Consider the following 27,541-nt stretch of genomic DNA (forward strand, 5'->3'; position numbering starts at 1 on the left):
CTTGATCGCTGTCGAGCCACCACCTCCTACTTGGACCCTTGCCCGGCCTGGTTAATCAAAGCAGCCAGGCCAATAACAACCGAATGGGCCACTGCAATAATAAATGGGTGTTTCCTTGAGGGCAGGTTTCCCTCTGCCCTCAAGGAGACACTTATTAGGCCCATAAAAAAGAAACCTAGTTTGGCGGTGGACGAAACTGGCAATTATAGGCCCGTCGCCAATGTTTCTTTCATGAGCGAAGTGGTGGAGAGGGTGGTGGCCGACCAGCTTCAGGCATACTTGGATGAAACAGATGCCCTGGATCCATTGCAGTCGGGCTTCAGGCCGCGCCACGGTACAGAGACGGCACTGGTCGCCCTGTATGATGACCTGTTGAGGGAGGCCGACAGGGGGAAAATGTCTCTGTTGGTCTTCCTCGACATCTCGGTGGCCTTTGATACCGTCAACCACGGTATCCTCCTGGGAAGGCTCTCTGAGTTTGGAATTGGTGGCTCGGCTCTCGCCTGGCTCCGTTCCTTCTTGGGGGACCATCCCCAGAGAGTCCAGCTTGGGGAGTGTGTCTCGGCCCCGTGGAGTCTCATCTGTGGGGTCCCACAGGGGTCGATCATCTCCCCAATGCTGAGAGGGGTCATCCGGGGATGTGGAGCTTCGTGTCATCAATATGCCGATGACACCCAGCTCTACATCTCCTTTTCACCTGATGCAGGTGATGCCGTCCTGTCCCTTCAGCGCTGCCTGGAGACCGTACTGGGATGGATGCAGGAGAATGGGCTGAGGCTGAACCCGCACAAGACGGAAGTTCTGAGGGTGGGTGGCCCCATGGTTGGCGGCTTGGGGGACTCTCTCACGTTTGGGGGGCGACCCTGGCCACGAAGAGTAGGGTGTGCAGTTTGGGCATACATCTGGACCCGACGCTCACCATGGAAACGCAGGTGGCGTCGGTAGTCCGTACCGCCTTTTTCCATCTCTGGCGGATGGTCCGGCTGCGGCCCTATCTCGACACGGGGGCACTCACTACCTTGGTGCATGCGCTCGTAATCTCAAGATTAGACCACTGTCAATTCCTAAATCCTTTTTCTAATTTCCCTTATATTACTTTCCTTATCTTCTGTGATTGTAATTATTATGTTATGTCTATGCACATTTTTGTATTTTAACTGTATTTTTAATATATACTGGAAGCCGCCTAGAGTGGTCTGGTAGTCCAGATAGGCAGGATACAAATCAAATCAAATCAAATCAAATCAAATCAAAAAATCAATAAATAAAAATAAAAATAAAAATAAAAATAATAATAATAATAATAATAATAATAATAATAATAATAATAATAATAATAATAATAATAATAATAATAATAATAATAATTATTATTATTATTATTATTATTATTATTATTATTATTATTATTATTATTATTATTATTATTATTATTATTATTATTATTATTATTATAACTTTACTCATTCATCCTGGAAGATCTCCCCACAACATTTTAGCAGTCCTAACTGCCTGATGTATGCAATAGTACTATGAGAACAAAGCACATTGCATTGTTCAATACTACAATTATAGGCTACAGAATATGAATACAGTGGAAAGGGTTATAGAAAACTATGCCATATATGTATAACGTATGTATAATATATGCCAGATTTGTTTTTACATACAAAAGCAATTACGAAGAAATCTCACACAACAGAAGTAGCCAAAAATTTATAGATCTATTTATTCATCTCTCTTACCTTTGGAGGAAGTGCATCATTTTCATTCTTGAGTACAAATCTTCCCTCTCTATCATCTTTGTTCCAATTTAACTGTACAACTAGAGGTTTCTCATCTATATCCAATCTTCTTTCTTCTTCAAAATATGAAAGGAAAAGGGATAAGATTAATGGTTGCTTACTAATTCACAACCACCAAAGTTCATTAATGAGTGCTTTAAAAACAGAGAAGTAAAGAATAGACCAATTGTGCTAAAAATTTAAATGCTGCTCTTTTGTAGCAGTGATAGATTATCACAATCTTTTTCGATTTATGGATAGTAAAGTATGAACTATTGATAAATGTGTGCCACTAGGCTAGTCCGAAAACAATAAGACTCAACAGGTTATGTCATTTACATACCACATCCTTTCCTTCATTCTTAGATGCAAATCCTACCCTATTCTCTAACCTGTATGAGAACCTACTTCTTAATTATTCAACATCTTGAATAATTAAGAAGCAAGCCCATCTGAAGTCTTCTGAAATTAAGATTACTATGTAAAAATATCCAGAAGTACTGTTATTTCAAAGAACAGTTGTCCAACGATGAAGACTGCACATTAGATATAGTGAGTTTATTACAATACTGCACTAAAATACACTGTCAATAGGATACACTCCTGTGCACAATTTAAAAAGCGTCTATCACTATTGCAAGAAGTGTTTTCCTTTGACTTAGACTTCTCAGAACTGAGATCAGGAATCTATAAGGCAGCCACTTTTCTTTTAGTTACTTTGCTAAAAAATTCGTCCACAATTAAAAAAAACTCCAGGAAATAGTTCAATATTGCCTTCCAGTATCATGCCCACATCACTAGCAAGAAAAAGGATGCCAAGCTTTTCATAGGAAAGACCAGTTTAAACATTAACACCAATGTCAATAGTCAAGATGTTCTAGAGCCCTGCTCACTATGCACAGACATCAAGCACGAAAAAAATCCAAGAACCTGATTCCTTTTTTCCCATCCATTAACCACTTCTCACCTAAACACAAAGCAATTGTCATGGCTATTTTTCAACAAGTTTTCTCAGTGTTTATTACTACACAAATTAATCAAAATGCCTTGAAGAAAAGTGGCTTTTTACTGAATGTGAGTAAATTTCAGATGTTTCCATCCCTTGCAGCCTAGTGCCATCACATTCCTAGGCAACAGTACTGCATGTGGAAGTAAGATGCAGTTATGTTCCTGTCCTATAGTTGTATTCACACTATTATTATCATGTTTCTTTAAGTCGCATGCTGTCTTGGAAATCCATACTTTTCCACAATATACAATGTGTTTTGGCTTAAAAAAAACCTCACACAAAATTTATTTTATTTATTCATTTATTTATTTGATTTTTACCCCGCCCCTCTAGACCATGTCCAAGCAAACTTGTGAAAAAATACATATTTGAGAAACTGCACAAACCAATACACACAAAAATGTATAGAAAGATACATAGAGAATATATTGCATTTCAACTAGGCCACAATACTTTGTTTAGTTCTGCTTTTATTTACATGCTAGGAAAGTGTTGTAAAAATGCTGCATTATTCTGTGTATAAGAGGATACTTTTATCTAAAATATTTAGATACAAAATTGAGAGTCATTTTATACACAGAAGGAGGGGGGAGGGAATCAAAGCACTTTGATTCCTGCTTTCCCCCTCCACTTTCTTGCAAAGAAAGTGCTTTCCCCTTCCACTTTCTTCACAAAAAGTGGAGGGGGAAAACAGGAACCAAAGTGTTTTGATGATTCCTGCTTTTCCCCTCCACTTTCTTGCAAAGAAAGAAATTCTGGGTTAGAAAAATGGGGGGCATCTTATACATGGGAGTGTCTTATACTCAGAAAAAGATGGTACCTTTGTTTAGAAAAATATGTACAAAAATATGCAACCATTTCTGGATGGGAAGAAATAAACCAGTATAACCATATATTATAGAAGAACTTAAGGTGCTGGATCAGACCAAAGACTTATCTGATATACATTTAAAAAGCATAAAAAACATTATATTTTATGCGTTCAACTGTAATTTATTGTTTTGTCCCTGGTCTGCTTCATTTTATGATATATGATGTATGCCCCAATTGTATTATTTTAATTTTATATATGTATAATTGTATTACAGTGGTGCCCCGCATAGCGACAATAATCCGTGCAGCCAAAATCGTTGCTATACGGATTTGTCGCTATGTGAAATAAAAAAAGCCCATAGGAATGCATTAAAACCTTCCCATCATAGCCATTCGCTAAGGATATGTCTGAATAGCTCAGTGAGCTAGGTATCTGGCTGTGAAGCCAGAGTTTTGGACTTTGATTCCCCCTTGTTACTCAAAAGAACAGACAACCTATGTAGCCTTTGGCAAGCTCCACAGCCATGAAGTGCCCCCCTGAAGAAATGGTAAAATGAGTATTGTATAACTAGAGAGTCCTGGGAAGTGTTGCCATAGGTCAGAATCAGCAAGATGACACACAGTTAATATATTATTATTAGGTAAGGATAAGCTCATCTTCCATAACCTTATTCAGACACTCCTCAAAAATGCATAGAGAGTGTGCTAGCCCATCTCCTCTTTGCACATTACCATTGTCCTCCACACATAAAGGGTGTTTATTTTAAAAAAAGGCTGATCTATGTATGGTGGATCTCCATACAATCTGATTAGATGAACAGCTTCCACACACTCTCCTCTTCAAACTATCAGTCTCCATATGTAAAGATGTCTAGGCTGGGGGCACTTGCCATTACTTCCAGGATAGGATGGAAATAATAACTTTGATTCTGAACATGCAACAAAAATGAGACTGAAAATGTTCACGTGTTCAGTTGGGGGAAAAACTAAAGATTTTGCTCTTATCTCAAGCAAAGCATTGTTACAGTGTGGCTCTGCTCAAGTGAATCATGCAATTATCAACAGGTAATTGAATTCTTGCCCTTCTTTGGAAGACTAAGAAGCTACATTTTCTCTGCAGCAATTCAATGGCATGTGAGAATGCGTTCTGCAACAGAACCCCACGCGTGTGCAGGGCCCTGAACTGTGTGTGCATGCATGCAGGGAAGAAGTCAGGCGCGCAAAAGGCAGAGGCTTGCCCAGTGGGGCTGAAAATTAGAATATATGTTAGTTGCCAGAACTAATGAAAATACGAATTGCAGAAGCCAAAAACCCCTGAATACAGGTATGGCAGCTGAAGAACTATACGAATTAACCACCTGAAGATAGACCTTGGTTCCATATTAGAGCCTTGAGTTTCTTCCAATGACTCTGAGAGCAAATGCACAGATTATACTGTTCCCTTTTGTCCAACCCAGTAAATATCAGCTCCTGATGTCTCCTTCAAATGTACTGTAAGAAAGGGATAGATGTCTTGGCCTTCATTTTTTTCCACGAAAATCAATCCTTTGACCGTGATGAAGCCAGAAAGTGTAAACTGGAGGATTGAAAAAGATTCAGAAATACTAAAAACAAAACAAAAAGAAAAAAAACCAGGAAAATATTGAAGAGTATAGCTAGGCCAAGGTACAGTGGTGCCTCACTTAACGGGCACCCCGTTTAACTACGAATCCACATAGTGATGAAGATTTTGCGATCGCTTTTGCAATTGCATTTTGATGTTTTGAATGGGAAAAATCGCTTTGCAATGATTGGTAACCTGTTTCGCTTACCGATTATCGCATAGCGATGATTTTCCAACAGCTGATCGGCGGTTCCAAAATGGCTGCCGGGTAAAAAAAATGGCCACCTGCTGTGTTTTCGTGCCGATTCCTCGCTTACCGGGCAGCAAAAATGGCGGCCGTATGGAGGATTTGTGCTTAAAGGTGAGTTTTAAGCCCATAGGAACACATTAAACGGGTTTTAATGCGTTCCTATGAGCTTTTTCTTTTCGCATAGCGACGAAATCGCTTTGCAGCGATTTTTGCTGCATGGATTATCGTCGCTATGCGGGGCACCACTGTGCATGTTTTTAAGAGAAAGAATCTTCCCTAGTTTCTCCCTTAAGCCAGGCAAGAATAAAGGATGGGAGGGGCTTATACTGGTCTATCAACATACTGTATTCCTTTCATCTTAAGCTAAAAGGACCAAAGACCTTCCTAGAGATCCTCCATAAAACAGAAAAGGGGATCTAGAACAAAACAGAACACAGAACCTGATATATTCAAAAATAATAATAAAATTAAGAAGCCAATGATCAATTGTACAGAAAGCCACAGAGAAATTCAGAGTTATCAAATGTTTCGTGCTCCCCTCATTCTCCCTTTGGATGAACCCAATTTCAGTAGTGAGTCCTGAACCTAAAATGATGCACTGAGGCCTATACATGTACTTCTCGGCAATAAGTTTAAAACATCCTCAAACATTCTCCTTTACAGAAAGATAAACAAGTCATAACTGTTAGGTAAAATACTTTATTTTGCCTACATAGCATAAATTTACATAATATTTTTGTATAGCAGCTGGAAAATACACAGATGCACATTTCTGAATACTCTTCTAAAAGGCCTCCTATTTCTAAATCATAATGTGATCTACATATTATTTTTAAGCTCAAATATGTTCTTCTTTTGCATTTACCATAAAGCTGATTATTTTACTTTCAACTTTTATTTTATTTTATTCTGGTTTGCAAAGCAGCAGAAGACTGTTATATAACAGGAGTGCAGCAATTTACAACCCTGTCCAGTTTATAAACTGGACATTTTTATTGGTAGATGAGTTTTTAATTTCATAAATATACTAAACAGTGGGACGTGTTGGCGCTGCAGGTTAAACCGCAGAAGCCTCTCTGCTGCAAGGTTGGAAGACCAGCAGTCATACGATCGAATCCACGCAATGGAGTGAGCTCCCATTGCTTGTCCCAGCTCTTGCCAACCTAGCAGTTAGAAAACATGTAAAAATGTGAGTACAGTGGACCCTTGACTTAAAGAAGGCTCCACTTACAGACTTTTCTATTTACAGACTTCTCTGGCAGCAAAATTTAGGTTTGACTTGCAGCCGGAGAATTGACCTACCGACCGAAAAAAAACCCAAAATGGAACAAAAACGGCCAGTTACAGATTAATCGGTTTTCAATGCATTGTAGGTCAACGGAGCTTCGACCTACAGACTTTTCGACCTGCAGCCACCGTTCCAATACGGATTAATTCTGTAAGTCAAGGGTCCATTGTAGATAAATAGGCACCACTGTGGTGGGAAGGTAAGAGCATTCTGTGTCTAGTCGTGCTGGCCACGTGACCACAGAAACTGTCTATGGACAAACGCTGGCTCTATAGCTTGGAAATGGGGATGAGCACCGCCCCCTAGAGTCGGATCCAACTGGACAATTTGTCAAGGGGAACCTGTACCTTTACCTTACTAAGCAGTGCTATTTTATATGCTAACTTCCTGTGGTACAGTGGGGTCTTGACTTGAGAACTTAATCCGTATTGGAAGGCGGTTCTCAAGTCAAAAAGTTCTCAAGTCAAATCTGCATTTCCCATAGGAATGCATTGAAAACCATTTGATCCGTATCTGCTATTTTCCGTCCATAGAAACTAATGGGAAGCTGCTACTCCGCCTTCGACCACGAGAGGGGGATATTTTGTTTCTTTTTTTCTTAGGTCAAGAAAGGTTCAGGGAAGGCCGGGAAAATACAGTCCAGGCAGTCTGAAAACTCCCAATCCACTCTCTAAACGCTGGGAGGAGTGAGGAAGCAGACAGGCACCCTTTTCACTGCCCAACAGTTAACTGAAAGTTCAAATTTTGCACTTTCCCTGCCTCCCACGTGGTTTTTTTTTCAGTTCTTAACTCAAATCTAAGTACTTAAGTCAAGTCAATATTTTCCTATGAGAGCGGTTCTTAAATCAAAATGTTCTTAACTCAAGCCGTTCTTAAGTCAAGACCCCACTGTATAAATAACGTATCCATATACTGTAACTGAAGTATTTAACAACAGGCTTTATAAGAATTTACACATACATCTATGATTCCCAGAACTCACTGCTCCTCCCAGCAAGACTACAAAAAACCATTTTCTCTAGAGCTTGAAAAAGAAACCTGCCATCTTGACAAGCAAACATCACTCTTTCCTTTCCTATTTTCCCCTGAAATTGAAAAAGAAAACTTGTATAAAATCTCATGACTCCCCCAAACTCTTTCACCATGAGCTTCAAATCCACCCTTGCCTATGATGTATCTTTTTTCATATAAAAACTATCCTCAGAAGTAGGATTCTAATATATAGTTACTATCCCACATGTATCAGTGCCATCTGCTGATAACTCAACAAATCAAAGCTATTTAAATTGGACAGATATTTAACTATTTAGACAGTATCACAGTACCCCCCATCTCACAGTACCCCCCACAACAAAATGAATATACATAGGAATATACATTCCAAATGAAAAATACAGTTATAAGAAACTAATCAAATATAAAAGCATGGACATTTTAATTTTAATTGAGAATCAAGATAAAACTATAATTTCCTATTAATTTTCAAGGGCAATTCCATTCAGCATACAAAAATTCAGATTACTGTTACTGTCTGGACCAATGGCTAACATCAGAAAATTTTGCAGCAGCAATCCTAACTTGCTGGGCATGCTTCCAACCCTTCAAAAAAGCAATGCAAGATCTTCGAAGTATTTGGGTTTTCTTATGTTCTTTCTTTCTTTTGCTTTGTAAATTTGTTGTGGTTTTTTATGCTTTACATTCTTCAGATTCTAGACTCTGCTAGTTAACAATTTTTGTTGAGTAATACTGGCTAAAATCCTGTTGCCTTAAGTTACATTGCATAAGAGCAATCATTTGCAGCATAAGAACTGCAATTTTTCTGTCCTAAAGGTCATGAGGTTTCCATGAAATCCCTTTCATTGTTGGGAAGACATGTGGGATGTGAGGAGGAAATCTTTAACTACTGAAAATAATCATGACCAGAATGATTTTACCAGCCGGGGAAGTCCCCATGACTTCGCAACAATGAAAGGAATTCCTCAGGAGCTCAGGGGTTTCCGTTGGAAATCTTTAATTTCCAAAAAATTGTCACTGCTGCTGACATCACCAGCCTTAAGTAACATAAGGTACAGCAACAGGGTATCAGCCACTATGTATTATTTTAAGTCATTTTTCTTTTCTCTTACAAAAAATAATAGTAATAGAAACCCAGAGAGAATACACTAACCTCCACTGACGTGAACTTCATAGAGGGAGTATTTGGGGGATGATAACATTCGCATATCTGGCCGGAATTTCTCTGCGAGCGTCTCTATCACATCCTGAGTTGTGGCAGTGCTAGATACACGGATACACTTTGTTGCAAAATTTCCAGCTGCTTTGTCTTGAAAATAAAATCTCATAACTCCATGGAATTCCAAGTCCTGTAGTGAAATAAAATAGAATAAATAAAATTCTGTTGCAACGTATTTTCTAGGGTAGTCAACGATATTTCATGTTAATTTGTATTTGTTCTTGCATAATGTACTTTTTTGGTTGTTAATTCCAGTGTTCACAATTTACAGTTCCTAATGGAAATGATATATCATTCTACAAAAGGATTCAACATATCTTGGTAATAATTTGTAAGACTGTACCTGATGCACATTTATTGCTAGTAATATACAGTTTCCACGCACAATTCAAAGTGCTGGTTTTAACCTATAAAGTCCTAAAAGCTTGGGGTGAAGCTAAGGACCACATCTCCCTTTATGAGCCTGCTCAAATGTAAAGATCATCAGGAGAGGCCTTTCTCTCAGTCCCACCACCTTCACAAATGCATCTGGTGGAAACATGGTAGAGGGTCATCTCTATTGCTGCTTCCAGACTTGGGAATTCCCTGCCACAGCAAAACCAGACTGGTCTCATCTTTGCTTTCCTTCAAAGACCTCTCTCTTCAGGCAAGCTTTCCCTTAGCGACTGGCTGCCTGAGTGTGTTTTTTTTAATGGACTGGTGTGCCTTACACTTTTGTTTATAGTTTGTTAATGTAGTATTTGATCCTACATTTGTATACTTACTACTTTCAATTTTAAATATTATATTTTTGTAACCCATCTTGAGTTCTTTTCAAGGGGATAAAATATTTTAAATAAATAAATAATAAAAAATGTATCCCATCTCAGTCCCAGTAAAAGAATGGCATAGGCTAAACTAGCCATTATCAACCTTGTTTGGCCTGTAAAACTGCAACATCCAAGTGATTAGTATATTGAGGAGTATGCCCAATAATCACAAGCAAGAGAAACTACTGATGACCAATCTTTAGCATGTACTGCATAAGAATACAGTGGCGCCTCACTTAACAAGCGCACCGTTTAATGACGAATGCGCATAGCGACGCGTTTTTTGCGATCGCTAATGCGATCGCATTGCGATGTTTAGATAGGCTAAACATTGCATTGCGATGATTGGTAAGCGTTTCGCTTACCGATCTTCGCATTGCAATGTTTAGAAAACAGCTGATCGGCAGTTCCAAAATGGCCACTGGGTGCAGAAAATGGCCACCCTCAGCATTTTCACGCCCTGCCCTCGCTTACCGGGCAGTGAAAATGGCAGCTGGATGGGGGAATCTTCGCTTACCAGTGAGTTTTTCCCCAATAGGGAAAACTGAGTTTAATGCGTTCCTATGGGTTCCCCCCCCCGCATAGCGACAAATCCGGATAGCGACATTAATCCTGGAACAGATTAACGTCGCTGTACAGTTTTCTCAGAATTATAAAACATTTTAAATTCTGAAGGACCCCGATGATTAGTTTAATTATTTGAATGGATACAGAATGGACATCATCATTTTAAGCAGTGCTCTACGTTATCTGAATTGTCCATACCCTTCACAATCCCTTTTCTTTTTATCTGCAATGTCTTTTCAGACTGAAAAGCTCTGAGCAGGGATTCTATTCTGTTCTTTTACAGAAATGCAAGGTGTTCAGAGAAACCTCCCAACTGTAAAAGGGTAAAAATTTGCTAAATAAATGAAAAGGGGAATGACCACAGTTCAGTGATAGAGCACATACTTGCTTTGCAAAAGGTTCCACATTCAGTTCCCAGCATTTCCAAACAGGACTGGAAATGCTGCTGACAACTCAATGTGCAGAGGGGAGAAAGACAGAACATTAAGAGATTTGATTTCCATCCTACTGGGATAGTTGGGGTGGGGATAGAAAGAAAAGACAGACACTTCTGATCTCCCAGTCTGCAGGGACACAAATTAAAAATAAAAATATTAAGGAAAAGACAAGAGGAGCACAAGAGTCCAGCAGTATAGCAACATTTTTCCCTTGGTTCCCTCTTTTCCCGTTCACACACTGTGGAACAGAAGGAAAGTAAAGTAAAGAGAGCCTGTCGAAATTTAGGAAACAATCCTTTGCACTGCAGACAAAGTAACATTTGGGAGGAAAATGCACATGCTCAACTGAGTTCTCTTCGCACTCTCCACGTATCAGCAAGCACAAAGATAGCTAGACTAGTATGAATAACGAAAAGTTTATTTGCACTTGCCATATGGAGCCAAAGCCAAAATGACTGGAGAGACATACATCATGCTTTTCACCTGTTCCAGGACTTAAGATCTATGTATAATATCAACTCATATAAACATTTAATGATACATCTGGATTAGAGATGGGGATATTCGTACATTTGTAAAAAAATACAAATATTCTTGTCCCAGCTGGACCAGGACCAGACCATCCACTCACATATCCCAGCACCCTGAAAGTCCCATTCTACCCACCAATGGTGCCAGGAGATGAGTCTCCCCATACAGCTGCTGAGTGGCGGGGAGAGGAGGGTGCAGGAGCGGGGGGAAATCACAAAATGGCTGCCAGGCTCCCTTCTGGGTGTCAGCTTTTAGCTGTTTCCTGCTCTTTTTCCTGCTGTTTGGGGGCTACCAAGGCCTGGTAAGTGGCTTTCTTTTATTTATTTTTAAGTTTCTGACCATTTTTCCCCTCCAGAAGCCTCTAAGGGGAGGGAGGGGGCATTTTCTTCCTGTACGTAACTCGAGGGAAGTTCGTATGTAGAGTCCTTATTTCCCCTATAGGGCGGGTTCGTAAGTTGAATTGTTCGCAAGTAGGGTCGTTCGTAAGTCGAGACCCCACTGTATTCATGAAGGCTTTCACGGCTGGGATCTAATGGTTCTTGTGGGTCCCAAACAAACTGCACCAGAGTAGAGTGCTGTCCTCTGAAGATGCCAGCCACAGAGACTGGAGAAACATTAGGAAGAACAACCTTCAGAACACAGTCAAAAAGCCCGAAAAACCCACAACAACCATTTTATGAACCAATTATGAACAGTGCTGATCCTTATGTAAATAATAAAGACAAAGATATTGAAGTAAAGAAGACGTCTCCTGTGATATTTCCCCGCGCAAAAGGAGGAGTTGCCAGAATTTGAATCAGAACCCATAAAATGTGAGACAGCAGTGCAATAAATACAGTTTTAGGAGAGGTAGCCTAATTTGTGCAAGCATATCAGAAAAAATCCAAAGAAACAAAAAAAAGAAAAAGAAAAAAGTTGTACCTTAAAGACTATTGTATTTTAATGAACACTCACATTAAAATATAATAGTCTTTAAGGTGCCACCTTTTTGTCTTGTTTTGTTTTGTTTCGTTCCTTTGGATTTTGCCTGATAAATAAATAAATGTGTAACATTTCTATGAACAGCATTCAGTTGTTTGCCATTCCACACAGATATACCACAGCACAGCAGGGACCATACAAAACATGTGAAGAAAATTCCATCCATGCTAATACTGTGAAATACATGACTCATTTTTGGATTGCTAGAGTCAGGATTATTTGTACGAATGGCAACAGACAAACTGCCCTATATGCTTAAGTGGGGGGGAAAGAGTACTTATTCTCTCCCCCCAGCCCTTTACATGCAGCTCAGTCTGAAAAGGCATGCATTCAGATTTCCTTAAGGAGTTCCAGACAAAAAGACACTGAAGATTCTGAACAGGTTCTTCCCTGGTTTGGACTAAACCTATGATATTTGAATTGGTTTTCATTTCTACAAGGCACCAGCATACTAATCTGGTCACAGGTTATAAATTCATTATTCCAAAAATGCAAAAGCAAACAACACTATCACTACCAAACAATCATAAAGAACATGAACAGCTTTTTAATATTGTATAAATTAGAGATATGATCTTGTATGGGACTGCTCTGCTTTTCTTGAACAAGAGTGTATCTAAGAAATTCAAAAACATCAAGTGTTGCACACAAGCTATTTTTGTAGGACATTCATATAAATGAACAGAAATACTTTTTTAAAAGTATTTCTGAACATGGTCATTATATTCACAAAAGATTGGTTTGTATGGGTTCCCAGGCATTTGCTGTCCTAGCCTGAGGAAAGTACAAATTTAAAATTTCAGGTTTGATTGAAACTAAGGCGATTAGTTCAAGTAGTGTGGGGGGGATATAAATAAATAAATAAACAAAAAACTTGAAAACAGAATTCTTCTTACTGATTAGTTGTATGCCTAAAACTAGCAGCATATGTTACAGCTCTTGATATATACAAAACTTTCTGCACAGTTTCTTTGCAATGGAGCAATGTTCTTCAGAGCAGTGTATTTCTTTGATATCCTATAGAATTAATTTGTTGGTTCAAATGACCCAAAAAGAATGTAAAAAAAAGTTAAAGTCATAAATAAAAAATAGCTTTATGTGTTGTCTTTTTGAAGTTTGTTTTTTAAAATAGATGAATTACTATACTCAGAATTTTAGGGGAAACATAATAATTATATTTATTTGTAATAGTTTTTATGTATCTTGACAAAAAAGATGGGGTTAAAAAGGGCAGGCTAGTGAAACAAGATATAGCCAAAACTTGCTGAATAATTTAAGATGCTGTGATATAAGGCAGGGGTCCCCAACCCCAGGTTTGCGGTCTGGTGCCGGTTTGTGGCCTTCACAGGACTGGACCATGGAGACAGATCTCCCCCTGCACACACTCCCCCTGCACCCCACTCACAAGCACGCCCTGCCCCTCCATGTATGCGCGCGAGCTTGCCCCACCCCACCATGAGTGCACCCACCTCTGTGGATGCATGCAAGCATGCCCCCTCCACAAGCATGCCCCACCCTTCCATGCATCCATGCAAGCACACCCCTGCCCCTCCACGAGCATGCCCCACCCCCCGTGAGTACGGGGGTGCCCCCCCACACAGACCCCACCCCCCAACCAGTCCATTGTTCAGAAAAGGTTGGGGACCAATGGTATAAGGCACTGCCTTTGAATCTGCTGCATGTGCAACACCTTGAAATACAAGGGGAGAACATGTAATAATATGAACACTGATTACCTAAATGAATGTCTACAAATGTCAAAAATATTTTTTTAAGCATCAAGAAATACTGCTTCCGTTCCAAAGGCCTAGTGATCACTTTCTCAATAAAAGATCAAAGATATATGATACCTGATAATTTATGTCAATTTCCAATATGAGGAAGGAAAGGCAATTATATTTGATGATGTTGTACATTTAACATTTAGATACACTGTAAGTACAGTTGTAAGTTCCAGAAATTATTGTTTTATTTTTCGATAGATCTTAACAGAGAACTTCTATATATGAATAAGGTAATTACTTTCATGAAATTAAAATATAATACACTTTTTAAAAAAAAACCTTCAGTTCTACTGTTTTATTCATATGCAAATTCTAATTCCTCAATATTCCTCAATTCTATACTTTACCCAGGACTAAGCCACACTAGGCAAGAAATTAATATTCGTGAAATGACTCCAGTCTTTATGGCAGTCATGAAGAACAGGTAGATATGTCAGCTACCTCTTCCACCATGTGACTGTATACTAAATTTTTATTATGTCAGTGATTTCCCAAATCCACAGGAATAAAGAAACATATTTATATTTCTCCCTATTGTTAATCACAGCTATTTTTCCACAATATAACCAGGAATTTCATTAATCCTCAAGTTTCCTTGTTAGGTCTTTTCACTCTACCAGTTGTTTCAGTGTCTAAGCAAACAGAGATCTAAGGACCTATTTTATTTATTTATTTATTTATTTAATTTATACCCCGCCTATCTGGCCCACCGGACCACCTAAATGGAAGTGGGCTTTTTGGACTCACCAGTCATAAACTTCAAACATCAGCACATAAGGAAGTTTGAAAGTTTGGTCCCAGGGGTACCTTTTGGAAATCTAAACCTAGATGACTGGAGGCGTAACCGAAAAGTATATACAACATCACGTTCACCTCAGTGATACTGACATACACGGTGGCCAAAAAGTGTAGAAAAATTTTAACTACCGTGTTTCCCTCAAAATAAGGCAGGGACTTATATTAATTTTTTGCTCCAAAAATGCATTAGGGCTTATTTTCAGGTGTTGTTTTTATTTTTAAATGTACAACAATCTACATTTATTCAAATACAGTCATGCCATCTTCTTCTGGTTGCTGCACAATGGTGGAGGGTGGGCTTTCACTTAACTGGGGCTTATTCTGGGGGGAGGGATTATATTATAAGCATCCTGAAAAATCATACTAGGGTTTATTTTCAGGTTAGGTCTTATTTTTGGGGAAACAGGGGTATCTTATTTGTGATTTGTTTAATTACAAAATTTTCATACTCAGTGAAAATTCTAGCATATTGTAGGATATTAAAATGCTCCATGTCTAAAAAGCAAAGGAAAGTGTGCTGTTTATATACCGCCCCATAGTGCTTCAAGCACTCTCTGGGCAGTTTACAAGTTAATTATGCAGGCTACACATTGCACCTCCCCGCAAGCTGGGTACTCATTTTACCGACCTTGGAAGGATAGAAGGCTGAGTCAACCTTAAACTGGCTACCTGGGATTGAACCCCAGGTCGTGAGCACAGTTTTGGCTGCAGTACAGCAGTTTAACCACTGCACCACAAGCCTCTCCCATATAAAAGACATATGTGCAGAATCAAGTGTATTCTAACTAAGCAGTCAAGAGCCAAAAAATACAATGTGGAATAGAAAACTATAGGCCCAACCTACTGATAACCAGAACATTTCATTAAAGTACAACATCAAACTTTTTTTCTGAATACAGTGGTGCCTCGCAAGACGATGGCCTCGTAAAATGATGAATTCGTATAACGAATTCATCGCAAAACAGTGTTTCCTATGGGGGAATTTCGCTATACGAGTAGGAGACTGAGCCCAGCTCCCCTCCTCTTCTTGGCTTCCCTTCCCTTCCACACCAAGAGACGCTTACCGGAGGCGAGGGGGCGGCGGCGAGGGGGCGGCTGGAGAGTGGGGGGCATTGCGAGCGGCTTCGTGGACTAATGGGGTTTCCCGGCACAGTGAGGCAAGCCCAGGATTTCCCCTTACCTCCTTACACGAGCGGGACAGCGCACACTGGTTACCCTTTGCCCCTTTTGCTTCCCTACCCGCCCACAGCAAGCAAGTCTAGGATTTTTTGGCTGCTTCTCGTCACCCGAGCAGAAAGCGCGCGCCGGCTCCCCGCCTCCTCTTGGATTCCCTCCCCTCCCACACCAAGCAGCGCTTACCGGAGGTGCGTCTGGGGAGTGGGTGGGTCGCGAGTGGCTTCAGGGACGACCTGGGCTACTTCGGAAGCTAGCGACAGCGAGGTTTTTCCCGGGCTGATAGCGGAAGGAATTCCCTCCCCGGGCGCTTTTAGCCTTAGTTTTTGCCCTTTCAGCAGGGCGGGGGAAGCCCCAGGGGATTTCCCCATCTCTGCGCAGGATGTTCCTTTCACCATCAGGGCAGGGGCTGCTTTGTTTCTGCCAGCCACATGCACACTCGGAGCTCCCTTCCAGCACTGAGCAGGGGTTTCCCGGCCTGGGGCTCGGGAGGGGGAAGTTCCCTCATTGCTAGATGGGCCGTCTCTAGCAACTCCTTTTGTTTTTGCCAGCCACGTGCGCACTCAGGAGCTCCCTTCCAGAGCTGAGCAAGGGTTCACCTGCCTGGGGGAGGAGAGAGGGAGGTCGCCTTTGTTTTGCCGGCTCCCTTTCCCCGCGGCACGGAAGTCCCCCAGACAGAGTTGAGAGGGGAGGTCCCGTGGGCATTAACTGGGGCCAGGTGGGCACGGAGGAGCTCCCTTCCACCAGAGGCTATCAGCAACATGAGGCTTGCAGGGGCAGCCAGCCATTGTTCAGTTTAATTCAACAGCTGATCGGTGGCTCCGCAAAATGGCTTCCCTAGGGTGCTTCGGAAGACAGCGATTTAAAATGGCTTCCCTATGGGCGATCTTCACACAATGACGACGATTTTCCCCATGGGAACGAATTAAACGGGTTTCAATGCATTCCAATGGGGAAAATCTTTTCGCAAGACGATGATTTCGCTAAATGGCGATTTCAATGGAACGCATTATCATTGTCTTGCGGGGCACCACTGTACATTATACTGGCTGTGACAAAGCAGATCCCCAGTTACAGAAGATAATAATAGGTCTTCTTTGTACGTAATATGTGGCAAAAATATGCAGACAATGAACAAATGACATAGAATGCTAACCCTGTACCATCTGCTTCTATATGGCTTCTGCAACAAAACATGACCATGTGGGAATAAAACACCTCAGTGTAATACAGGGGAATTGAAGAGACAGAGGATAAAAAAAAACAGATACCCAATGTGATTTAGTGGACAGAATTGATGGAGCAGGGCTTTGGAGATCTGATTTCAAAATTCTGCTTAATCATAGTAATTCATGGGAGGAGGAACTGTAGAACAGGTAAAAGCATTCCTTAAATACCCACATACCTTGAAATCCATTTTAGGGTCCCTATTAAGTCAGCTCTGACTTAACATAAGAACAATAGCAACAACGGCTTTCTAACAGGATTTTTTAGATATGCATTGCTCAGCCATAACATTAAAACCACTGACAGATGAAGTGAACAGCACTGATTATATCGTTACAGTGGCATCTGTAAAGTGGTGAAGTACATTAGGCAGTAAACGAACAGTATGCCATGGTTAGCACCTACCAAAAGTGGTGTAAGAAAGGACAACTGGTGAACTGGCATCAAAGTAGCAAGTGCCCAAGTTCACGGATGCACGTGGGGAGCAAAGGCTAGACTAGCCTATCTGGTCTGATCATACAGAAGAGCTATTGTACATTGAATTTTTTAAAAACTTAATGCTGGCCATGATAGAAAGATGTCAGAACACACAGCAAAGCACAGTCTGCTGAGCATGGGGCTGCACATACACAGACTGGTCAGAGTGCCCATAATGACCACTGTCCACTGCCGAAAACATGTACAATGGGGATGTGACCGTCAGAACTGGATCATGGAGCAACGGAAGAAGATCACCTGTCTGATGAATCATGTTTTCTTTTAGATCAGGTGAGCTGGATAAAAAGGAAAGGTGGGCCGGATGCGGCCCGTGGGCCGTACTTTGGAGACTCCTGCTCTACGGTAAGAAGGCCAACCGGTGGAGGCAGTGTTGTGCTCTGGGCGATGTTCTGCTGGGAAGCTTTGGGGCCTGACATTCATGTTGATGTTCATATGACATGCACCACCTATCTAGAGACTGTTGCTGACCACATACACCCCTTCATGGCAATGGTGTTCTCTGATGGCAGTGGCCTCTTTCAGCAGGATAATGCACCCTGCCACACAGAAAAAAAAAATCAGGAATCGTTTGAACAACATAACAAAGAGTTCAAGGTGTTGCCTTGCCTTCCAGATTCCCCAGATCTCAATCCAATGGAGCATGTATGGGATGTACTGGAACACCACATCCAACCCAGGCCTCACCTCACAACTTGCAGGATTTTAAGGATCTACTGCTAATGTCTTGGTGCCAGATAGCACAGGTTAAGTTCAGAGGTCTCATGGAGTCCATGCTCCGCCACATCAGAGCTGTTTGGGCAGGACGAGAGGGACCTACATGTTTTTAGGCAGGTGGTTTTAATGTTGTGGCTAATCAGTATATCTTAGAAATGTATAAGCTTCTACAGATCATCTCACCAAACACTTTATGGGGTGATTTTTCTAAATGTTTAGTCTATGTGCATACAGTATTAGCTAGCTGTTTGTTGCTCATACATTCTGCATGTTGAAAAAGTCTCAAAACAATTACAACTCCCTTACCATTTTCAATGTAAATTGAAAGTCTGTGCATAAATATATATTCATGAAACACAAACAAGTATAGCAAAACAGAATTAATGCACAACTAAACACAATCATGAGTGCAAGCTATTATGATCCCTTGCCTACAACTGTTCACTTTCTTTCAACCAGAGACAGAAAGAAACACCAACTTTTACTTAGATTTATGATGAAATGAGAGTTTGTGAAAAATTCTGGATATTTTAAGATACATTTTAAATACTAATTTACTTCACACTGTAATCAATTACTATTTATTTTTGGAAAAAATGTAGATACAGTATTTCATAAAATGTCCATATTTACATAAATATGTAGTCAGTTGTTTAAAATAAATGTTTTAAGTGACCTCTCATTATTTTAAGGTGCCCTTTTGAGAGTATCTCCCATCTGCCTCAGGTTACTCTGTTGATCTCTTCCCCTCCCCAATGTATTGAACGTCCATTTTTGGCATTTAGGAACCAGCATCAGCAATTATGCTAAGTATGGAGTTCAAAGGCTACATTGTCAATTGGCATATTAAACTTGTCATTTGGTGAATGGGTTGGTGAACAAAATAAAAAAGCCAGAGTAAGATTTGTCCCCTCACACACAGATAATCCAGGTAGAACCAGATCTACCATAAAGGCAACCTATGACATTTTCACCTAAAGAGTTGTAAAGCATTTCCCTAAATTTCAGGACTGGCCTAGAATCATTTTGGAGAGAACTGGCATTCAAAAAAGAACTAGTACAAAAACTGGTACATGTCTATTATGCTTCTTCAGTGGGATATGCCAGTATTTTGCACCAGAAGCACTATGTAATGCAACACAACTCTGAATTTTACAGTTTCTGTGGTGTATTTTATTTATTTATTGGATTTATACCCCACCCATCTGATCAACTGACCACTCTGGGCGGCAATCAGATCATGGTTCCTAGTTAATATTCCAAAATCAAACACTGTCCTTTTCAACTAAACGATGCCAAAATTTAGAAGCATTTGATAGATCAGACCCCACATTTTATTGCATCATCTAAAAAACTGTAATAGTTACCCAGTTTGGCAGTCTACTGAACATCTCAAAATGAAAACTGTCTATTTTACTCAAAGGGTATGCAATTTTAGCAAATTTCTTATATGCTGCATACATGGACATGTACAACTGACTAAATGTACACTCTATGATTCACATGGCAATCATGCGTCTTTTAAGCAACAGTTTTTGTATCCACTAAGAATTAGCACATTAGAGAAATAATTTTCAAAGAGTCAGGCTACTGTGAACAGAAAGACCAGGGAAGTGATTTGGAATAATAAAGTTGTTGCCTGTCTACTGACTATTTCATACAGCCTGTATTATTAGAGAAAGTGCTTCTGGGAAATCTGCCTCATGAAACTCAAATATCTAGCTTAATATGCGTACACAAAAGCTTCAGTTCATACACATACATGCCATCAAACCTGACTGTGAAAAGAGATACTCGACAAATAACACTGACCTTTTCACTCAAAATGTACACCTATATTTTGCTGCAGTTTTTGTATATTATCCAGGTATCAAAATGCACAATAGACTAAATTGGATATAATATCCATATTTAGTAGCATTTAAGGTGGAAAGAGTACAGTAGTATCTCGGTTTACAAGTGCCTCACTTTACGTAATTTTCAGTTTACAAACTGAAATCCGTAAGAAATAAAGCCCCGGTTTATGTTGTTGGTTATTTTTTTTCACTATGAAAGGGTTTTCCCAGGACGCATTGTGCCTATAGCGCCGCCCCTTTCATAGCCCATTTGGTGTTTCGGTTTGCAAAATTTCCGTACTACATAACGTATCCATTGGAATGGATCCATTTCGCAAACTGAGGTACTATTATATCATAGCCTCTTTTATGTACTTTTTTCTACTTTATTCCAGACATCCAACTCTGACTGGCCAAAAAGGGAAAAAAATATTTTTAGATTAAACATAGTTCTATGATTTCAGAACTTATTTACATTCTGTGTATCATCCCGTCAGTGGATTAATTATGTCATAAATGGAGTGTCAATGTGGTACAATGGTCAGAGGAGTGGTTGGAGAACAGCAACTCATTGGCTGTGTGCAGCTTACAAGACATGTTTTGCAGCCACCAAAGAAACCCCAATAACGCCTATGATGTTTTATCACAAAACTTAAAACTGTTGTTCCTACTGAAGGCCTTTAGGAGTGCCAGGTTGTGCACTTTAAAGGTTAGGGAGTCTTCATGAGGCCTTTTTTGGGGTGAGTGGGGGAGATCTGCCTTCAGTCCCTTCACTGGAGGAAGAGTGGCTGGCAATCAATCAATCAATCAATCAATCAATCAATCAATCAATCAATCAATCAATCAATCAATCAATCAATCAATCAATCAATAAGCAAGCAAGCAAGCAAGCATCAAAGTCAGAAATAGGTGCCCAGAAACTTTTGCTTATACAGTGGTGCCCCACATGACGACAATAATCCGTCCCACTGAAATCGCTGTTAAGCGAAATTGTCGTCATGCGAAATCCATTTCCCCATTGAAATGCATTGAAACCCAGTTTAATGTGTTCCAATGGGGAAAATACCCCATCGTCCAGCGAAGATCGCCCATAGGGAAGCCATTTTGCGAGCCCCGATTAGCTGTAAAAATGGCCGTCCTGCGAAGCATGGATCCGGAAAACATAGGGCAGCCATTTTGCGAAGCTGACGATCAGCCGTAAAAAATCATCGTCTTACAAACAAACGGTTCGCGAAGCACGGACCTAATCAACGTTCAGCGAAAATCCCCCATTGGAATGACTGTTTTGAGAATCGCTATAGTGATTGCAAAAAGTCATCGTTATGCGGATTTGTCGTTTAGTGGGGTCGTCATCTTGCAAGGTACCACTGTAGTCGGGGTAATGCCTGTTATTATTTCCCAGCATATCTAGCCCTGGTGTATGTAGCCTACAGTAGGCTTCTGGGCAAAAATCTTGGCCATTATGCCTGTCCAATTTGCCTGTTTTTTTATTACTGGTCCAGGAGGGGTAGGTATGCTGCCTTCCCCCACCTCGCCAGCTGTAGAATATACAATAAACAGACTAACATGGGTAAATCTATGAAAACTCTGGCTAAGAGGCTGCATACATTCAGGGGACATGCTGGAATTCTCAGTGGATTAAATTATATATGTCTATTAAACCCTAACCTAGCCACAACTCTAACTTGTACCCTACTACTAATCATAAATACACTAGAATTCTCATGGACTTAAAGCAGCTTTTTTAAAAATCCTGGAAGAGATAACAGTTAAATAAGAAATGTTATATGATGGTACAGAATTCATAAACAAAAGCCCAAAATACTTCTGACAGAATAGGCTAGTATATTAATATCACAGAAACTGATGTTATGCTAATATTTCACCCAAGCAGGTGTAGAAAGAATGAGAATCCCAAATAACAGTCTAAGGAAACAGATTTGTCCATGAAAGCTGACATTAAAGTATAGCAGTTAGTATTTAAGGTGCCACATTTTTGCCTTCTTTATTTTTTATTTATTTTTGCCTGGTATGCTAGCACAGACTAAAATGCCTATCTCTTCTAAAATCACAGCAAGAAATGTTGCACAATTTCCACTCTTTCAAAATGATTTTAAGTTTCAATACACTGTATGTAAATTTCAAACACACAGAACACTGAAATCTACAATTATTTAAGTGCAAATTTAATCTTTTTTATCTTGAAAAAGAGCAGTAATTAATACTAACTGTCATTAATTTCATGTAAAGGACAAATAGATTTACAAAGCACAAATTATTAAGAACAGTCTGGAAGAATATTTCAAATATTTAAGAACTAGCCTAAACCAGTTCACCTTAACAAGTTGAGGGGGGGAAACCTACATTCCTAGCAGCAGCTTCCAAGAGTTCACACTTCATCTGACAGACACCTGTGATTCCCCCCAACACCCAAACTTTATTTATATGCTTGTAAATGACGAAGCATCTCTACATAAAAGGTACAGTTTAATACAGTGGTGAACATCCCAAAGGCCATAAATAATAGACAAGGATTGTCAATATTCTTTTTTGGTTTGGATAGGAAAGTTCTTCTTATGAAGAGGAGAAAAAGTATTAAGGAAAGAAATGTTACTTTTTATATAACTGCAAGAATCCAAGGCAATGTTTGCTATCACTTCCTTTTCAAAAAATAATGTCAGAATACACCACTCGTCAATGATATACCATTTGTGCACATAATGCTACAATTTTAATTATACTTATTCAATGGATGTTACCACCATATACCTAGGGCTGAATGCAAAGGGAAGACCAACTGCAAAGACATCTTCATGTCCCATGAAACATGCTTGTTTGAGCAATCATGAGGATACAAAAGAGCACAAAGGCATTGCTTAGGGAGAGATGCAGCCTAATGACAAGATCTTCAGGCCTGTTCTCCCCATGGAAAACCCTGAAAAGAGTGGCCCTAAGTTAGAATTGATTTGTCGGCATATGATTATTATTATTTATAAGACTGCACTAAAATTAATATGAGGAGCATCACCTAGATGCACTTATTGAGGGGAGTACATTTCATTTCCCCCTGATTCAATCACAGTTGCCTTCAATGACGTTTCTACATAGCCTGATCTAATTAGCTTTATGACATAATGACTTAGCAAATTACTCTTGATTGGCCAGGATTGCTGAGGGAAGGAAAGCGCTATCTTTTATCACATGAAAAAAGGTACTAAATTTGAACTAGGTATAGGAAGGAGGGGCTCTAGAATAGCAACTTGCAATAATGCTTGAATAGGTAAGTTTATGCCCCAAGAAGTTTGAGATATAGGCTCAGGAACGTTTATGCACAAACAGGATTGCCACTTTTCTGCTCCAGATTAACAAATATCTACACACTGCACATTTCAGTTAAAAAAATTACCCCCACAAGTAATTTCATGACTGTGCATGTGTGAGAACAAATCACACAAAGCAAGTGTCTGACTTGGACCTGTACAAACCATTTATTCCAGAAGTGATTCTCACAAACTACGTTTCCTCTAAGCCACCTGGATGTGCAGCACTGCATCAAGCACACGCAGCCAAGCCAGTGCTGCCACCCATTTGCTTTCAGCGGCAGTTGGAACCCTGCACACATAGAATGGTGCCCCCGTGCAGCACTCCTGGCAATTACAGAGAAAGTTGCCCACAAAGGAATTCATCAACATCACTCAGTTGTTATTCCAAGCAAGATGTACAGTATGTCCTATCACAAGAATGAAACCATACATAAATTTAAGCCCAAGGTCACTAAAAGGTAATAGAAATGCCACTTTCCTTCACTATTATAATACCATCCTCCTATTTGCAATATATAGTCGTGCCCCACTGGACGATTACCCCGTTTAACAATGAATCCGCTTAATGTTGAAGTTTTTGCGATCGCAAAACTCTGTTTAGATTGGTTTTTTTCGCTTCACGTTGATCAGTTCCCTGTTTCGGGAACTGATTTTTTGCTTTACGACAATCAGCAAACACCTGATCATCAGATTTCAAAATGACCACTAGCTTTCAAAATGCCACCCCGCTATTTTCTAGGACAGATTCCTCGATATGCAGGCACCAAAAATGGCCGCCGTATGGAGAATCTTCGCTGGATGGTGAGTTTTTCAGCCCACTGGAACACATTGAACGGTTTTCAATGCATTTCAATTGGTTTTTTAATTTCGTTTGACGATGTTTTCGCTCTACAGCGATTTTGCTGGAATGAATTAACATTGTCAAGTGAGGCACCACTGTAGTAGCATTTATGCTTTTGTTGCAGATGTGGCTAAAAGACAATATGAGTAAAGAACTTTGAATGCTGAAAAAGTATTATACAGACATCCAGTACGGATAGTATTCAAGCTATACTAAGATCATTTTTAAATCCAAAAATCCAGTATCACTCAGAACTATGTAATTGTGATGTAAATTTGAAAATTAATTTCTTCGATATTAACAAAGTACTTCATCTATACATCACCTTTCACAACACATACCCAAATACCTGGATACACTATGTTTGCCTGTAGCAGACAGCCACAGTACAACATAAACAAATGAGAACTGCCATGGGAGAAGAGAAATGGATATCCAGTGAGCAGTCCAAGGTTCCCTCTAAGCCATGAACATGCGACTCAACCTCCCTCCACACAGAAATCTTCCTCCTCCAGGCAGAAATTGCATCCAACCACTCTGGTTCTGGTCGCAACAGAACTCTGCACACAGGGCGGAGTAACGAAAGAGAGACAGAGCCCCACACAACAGGGCTAAAACATAGAGAGTATGTTGGAGCATCCCAGTTATTACTGTGATGGGGCACATCCCTCACTGCATTCAGAAAATAAACAGTGGAGAACTGCAACACAATTTACAGGGACCAGCTTAGTTCTCTACCAGACAATTGCACTCATTTCACAAGCTAGCAAGGTTATGCTCAAAATCCTGCAAGGTAGGCTTCAGCAGTATGTGGACCGAAAACTCCCAGAAGTACAAGCTGGATTTCGAAGGGGCAGAGGAACTTGAGACCAAATTGCTAACATGCGCTGGATTATGGAAAAAGCCAGAGAGTTCCAGAAAAACATCTACTTCTGCTTCATTGACTACACAAAAGCCTTTAACTGTGTCAACCACAACAAACTGAGGCAGCCACGAAATTAAAAGACGCCTGCTTCTTGGGAGGAAAGTGATGACAAACCTAGACAGCATCTTAAAAAGGAGAGACATCACCTTGCCGACAAAGGTCCGTATAGTCAAAGCTATTATTTTTCCAGTAGCGATGTATGGAAGTGAGAGCTGGACCATAAAGAAGGCTGACTGCCGAAGAATTGATGCTTTTGAATTGTGGTGCTGGAGGAGACTCTTGAGAGTCCCCTGGACAGCAAAGAGAACAAACCTATCCCTTTTGAAAGAAATCAACCCTCAGTGCTCACTGGAAGGACAGATCCTGAAGCTGAGGCTCCAATACTTTGGCCCTCTCATGAGAAGACTCCCTGGAAAAGACGCTGATGTTGGGAAAGTGTGAGGGCAAGAGAAGAGGACGACAGAGAGCGAAATGGTTGTACAGTGTCACTGAACCTACCAAAATGAATTTGACCAAACTCCAGGAGGCACTGGAAGACAGGAGGAACTGGCGTGCTCTGGTCTATGGGGTCACGAAGAATTGGACACGACTTAGTTCTCACAGTAAGACAGATGATTCTGCACACTGCTCTTACATGAAAAAATATGGATGAGGTAGAAAGAAACACCAATGAATGAAATTTTCAATGTGTGCTCAGTAAAAAACTATTTTTAAAAAATGTTGCTAGCATTTAGAGCACAGGTTTCCAAACTACAGCCCATGGGCCACATCTGGCCTGCCTTCCCTTTTTATTCAGCCCGGCGAACGCTGCAGATGCAGGTCTGCAGGCTCAGGTCCATTCTCTCCAGCCCTCAAAAATGTGTAAAATATATTATGTATCCCTAATGCTGAAAGGTTTGGAGACCCGATTTAGAGGACCACAAGTAATAATGGTCCATCTTCATGTCCATCAGCTGCAACAGACATTTTACATAACCCTTCTATAAGACATCTTAATAAATTTAATAAACACCAATAGCAATTTGAGTTATTAAATGAATTATAATACATTTAAATGAAAAGGTAAGTCAAACTTCATAGTAGTATTGAAATCACACAGGGAAACAAGCTAAGGTATATAAAGATGTCAACTCAAATCACATTACATGTAACAAGATAAGAGCATCAATGGATGTCCTCAAAGCACTGACCCCCCACAATACAATATTACCCATGCAGACAATGGCAGACCATTTTTCCAGTGGTATCGGTTGTTCCATTATCTTGGAAAAAAGAATTCTCAAAAGAAGTGGGTATCACATATTTGACAGATAGAGGCATAAAAATTGATGGATGAAATATAAATCTAAGATATGCAGGTGACACCATATTAACTAGCAGAAAACAGCAATAACTTAAAATGGTTTTTGAGGGAAATTAAAGATTAACCAAAAAAGGCCTACAGAAGGATTACATAACTGTAATTGACGAAGAAATTGAAATTATTCAAGAATTTCCATGCCCTGATTCAGTCATCAATCAAAATGAAGACTATAGCCAATATGTCAGAAGCCTACTGTGACTTAAAAGGGCTGTTACAAATGAAGTAGAAAAGATCATGAAGTGTAAGTACAGTATGTGTTCCTGGAGACCAAATCCAAAATTGTCCATACCATGGCACTCCTGATTACTATTTACAGCTGTGAATGTTGGACCGTGAGGAAACCTGATCAGGAAAAAATATATATATATTCATTCAAAAAGTGGTTTTGAAAGAGTGTTACATATGCTCCAACAGGAAGAAAAATAAGTGGGCTCTAGAACAAATCAAATCTGAACTTCCACTAGAAACTAAAATGACTAAACGGAGGTTATCATACTTTGGTCATATCATGAGAAAATTCTACTCATTTGAAAACATAGTAATGTTAAGAAAGAGGAAGATCTGGCATAAGATTGATAGACTCAATACACAGCTTTTAAGACCTGAGTACGGCTGTCAAGGGGAAGGGTTTTTGGAGGGTTAATTAATACGGTCACCATAACTTGGAAGTAATTGGAGGGCATGTAGTAACAACTGATTAGCTCAAAATTGGGAAAGGAGTACAACAAGGCTGTACATTGTCTCCCTGCTTATTT

General features: G+C 40.0%; 1 protein-coding gene across 36 annotated transcripts in view; it reads right to left on the reverse strand.

Annotated features, from left to right (window-relative positions):
• The window catches only part of AFDN (afadin, adherens junction formation factor), a 150,489-nt gene that overhangs the window by 119,815 nt on the left and 3,133 nt on the right, over window positions 1-27,541 (reverse strand). For 28 of the 36 annotated variants that reach the window (XM_020808338.3, XM_020808321.3, XM_078383181.1 and 25 more), the window contains exons 2-3: window positions 8,915-9,110; window positions 1,746-1,861 (exon numbers count right to left, since the gene is read on the reverse strand). In XM_020808338.3, coding sequence (XP_020663997.3) covers window positions 1,746-1,861; window positions 8,915-9,110 — 312 coding nt within the window. The remainder of the gene's footprint in view (window positions 1-1,745; window positions 1,862-8,914; window positions 9,111-27,541) is intronic. The other 8 variants (XM_072994143.2, XM_078383179.1, XM_020808386.3 and 5 more) reach the window with 1 other exon arrangement.

The sequence above is a fragment of the Pogona vitticeps genome, chromosome 1 (assembly GCF_051106095.1).
Source record: "Pogona vitticeps strain Pit_001003342236 chromosome 1, PviZW2.1, whole genome shotgun sequence".
Lineage (NCBI taxonomy): Eukaryota > Metazoa > Chordata > Lepidosauria > Squamata > Agamidae > Pogona > Pogona vitticeps.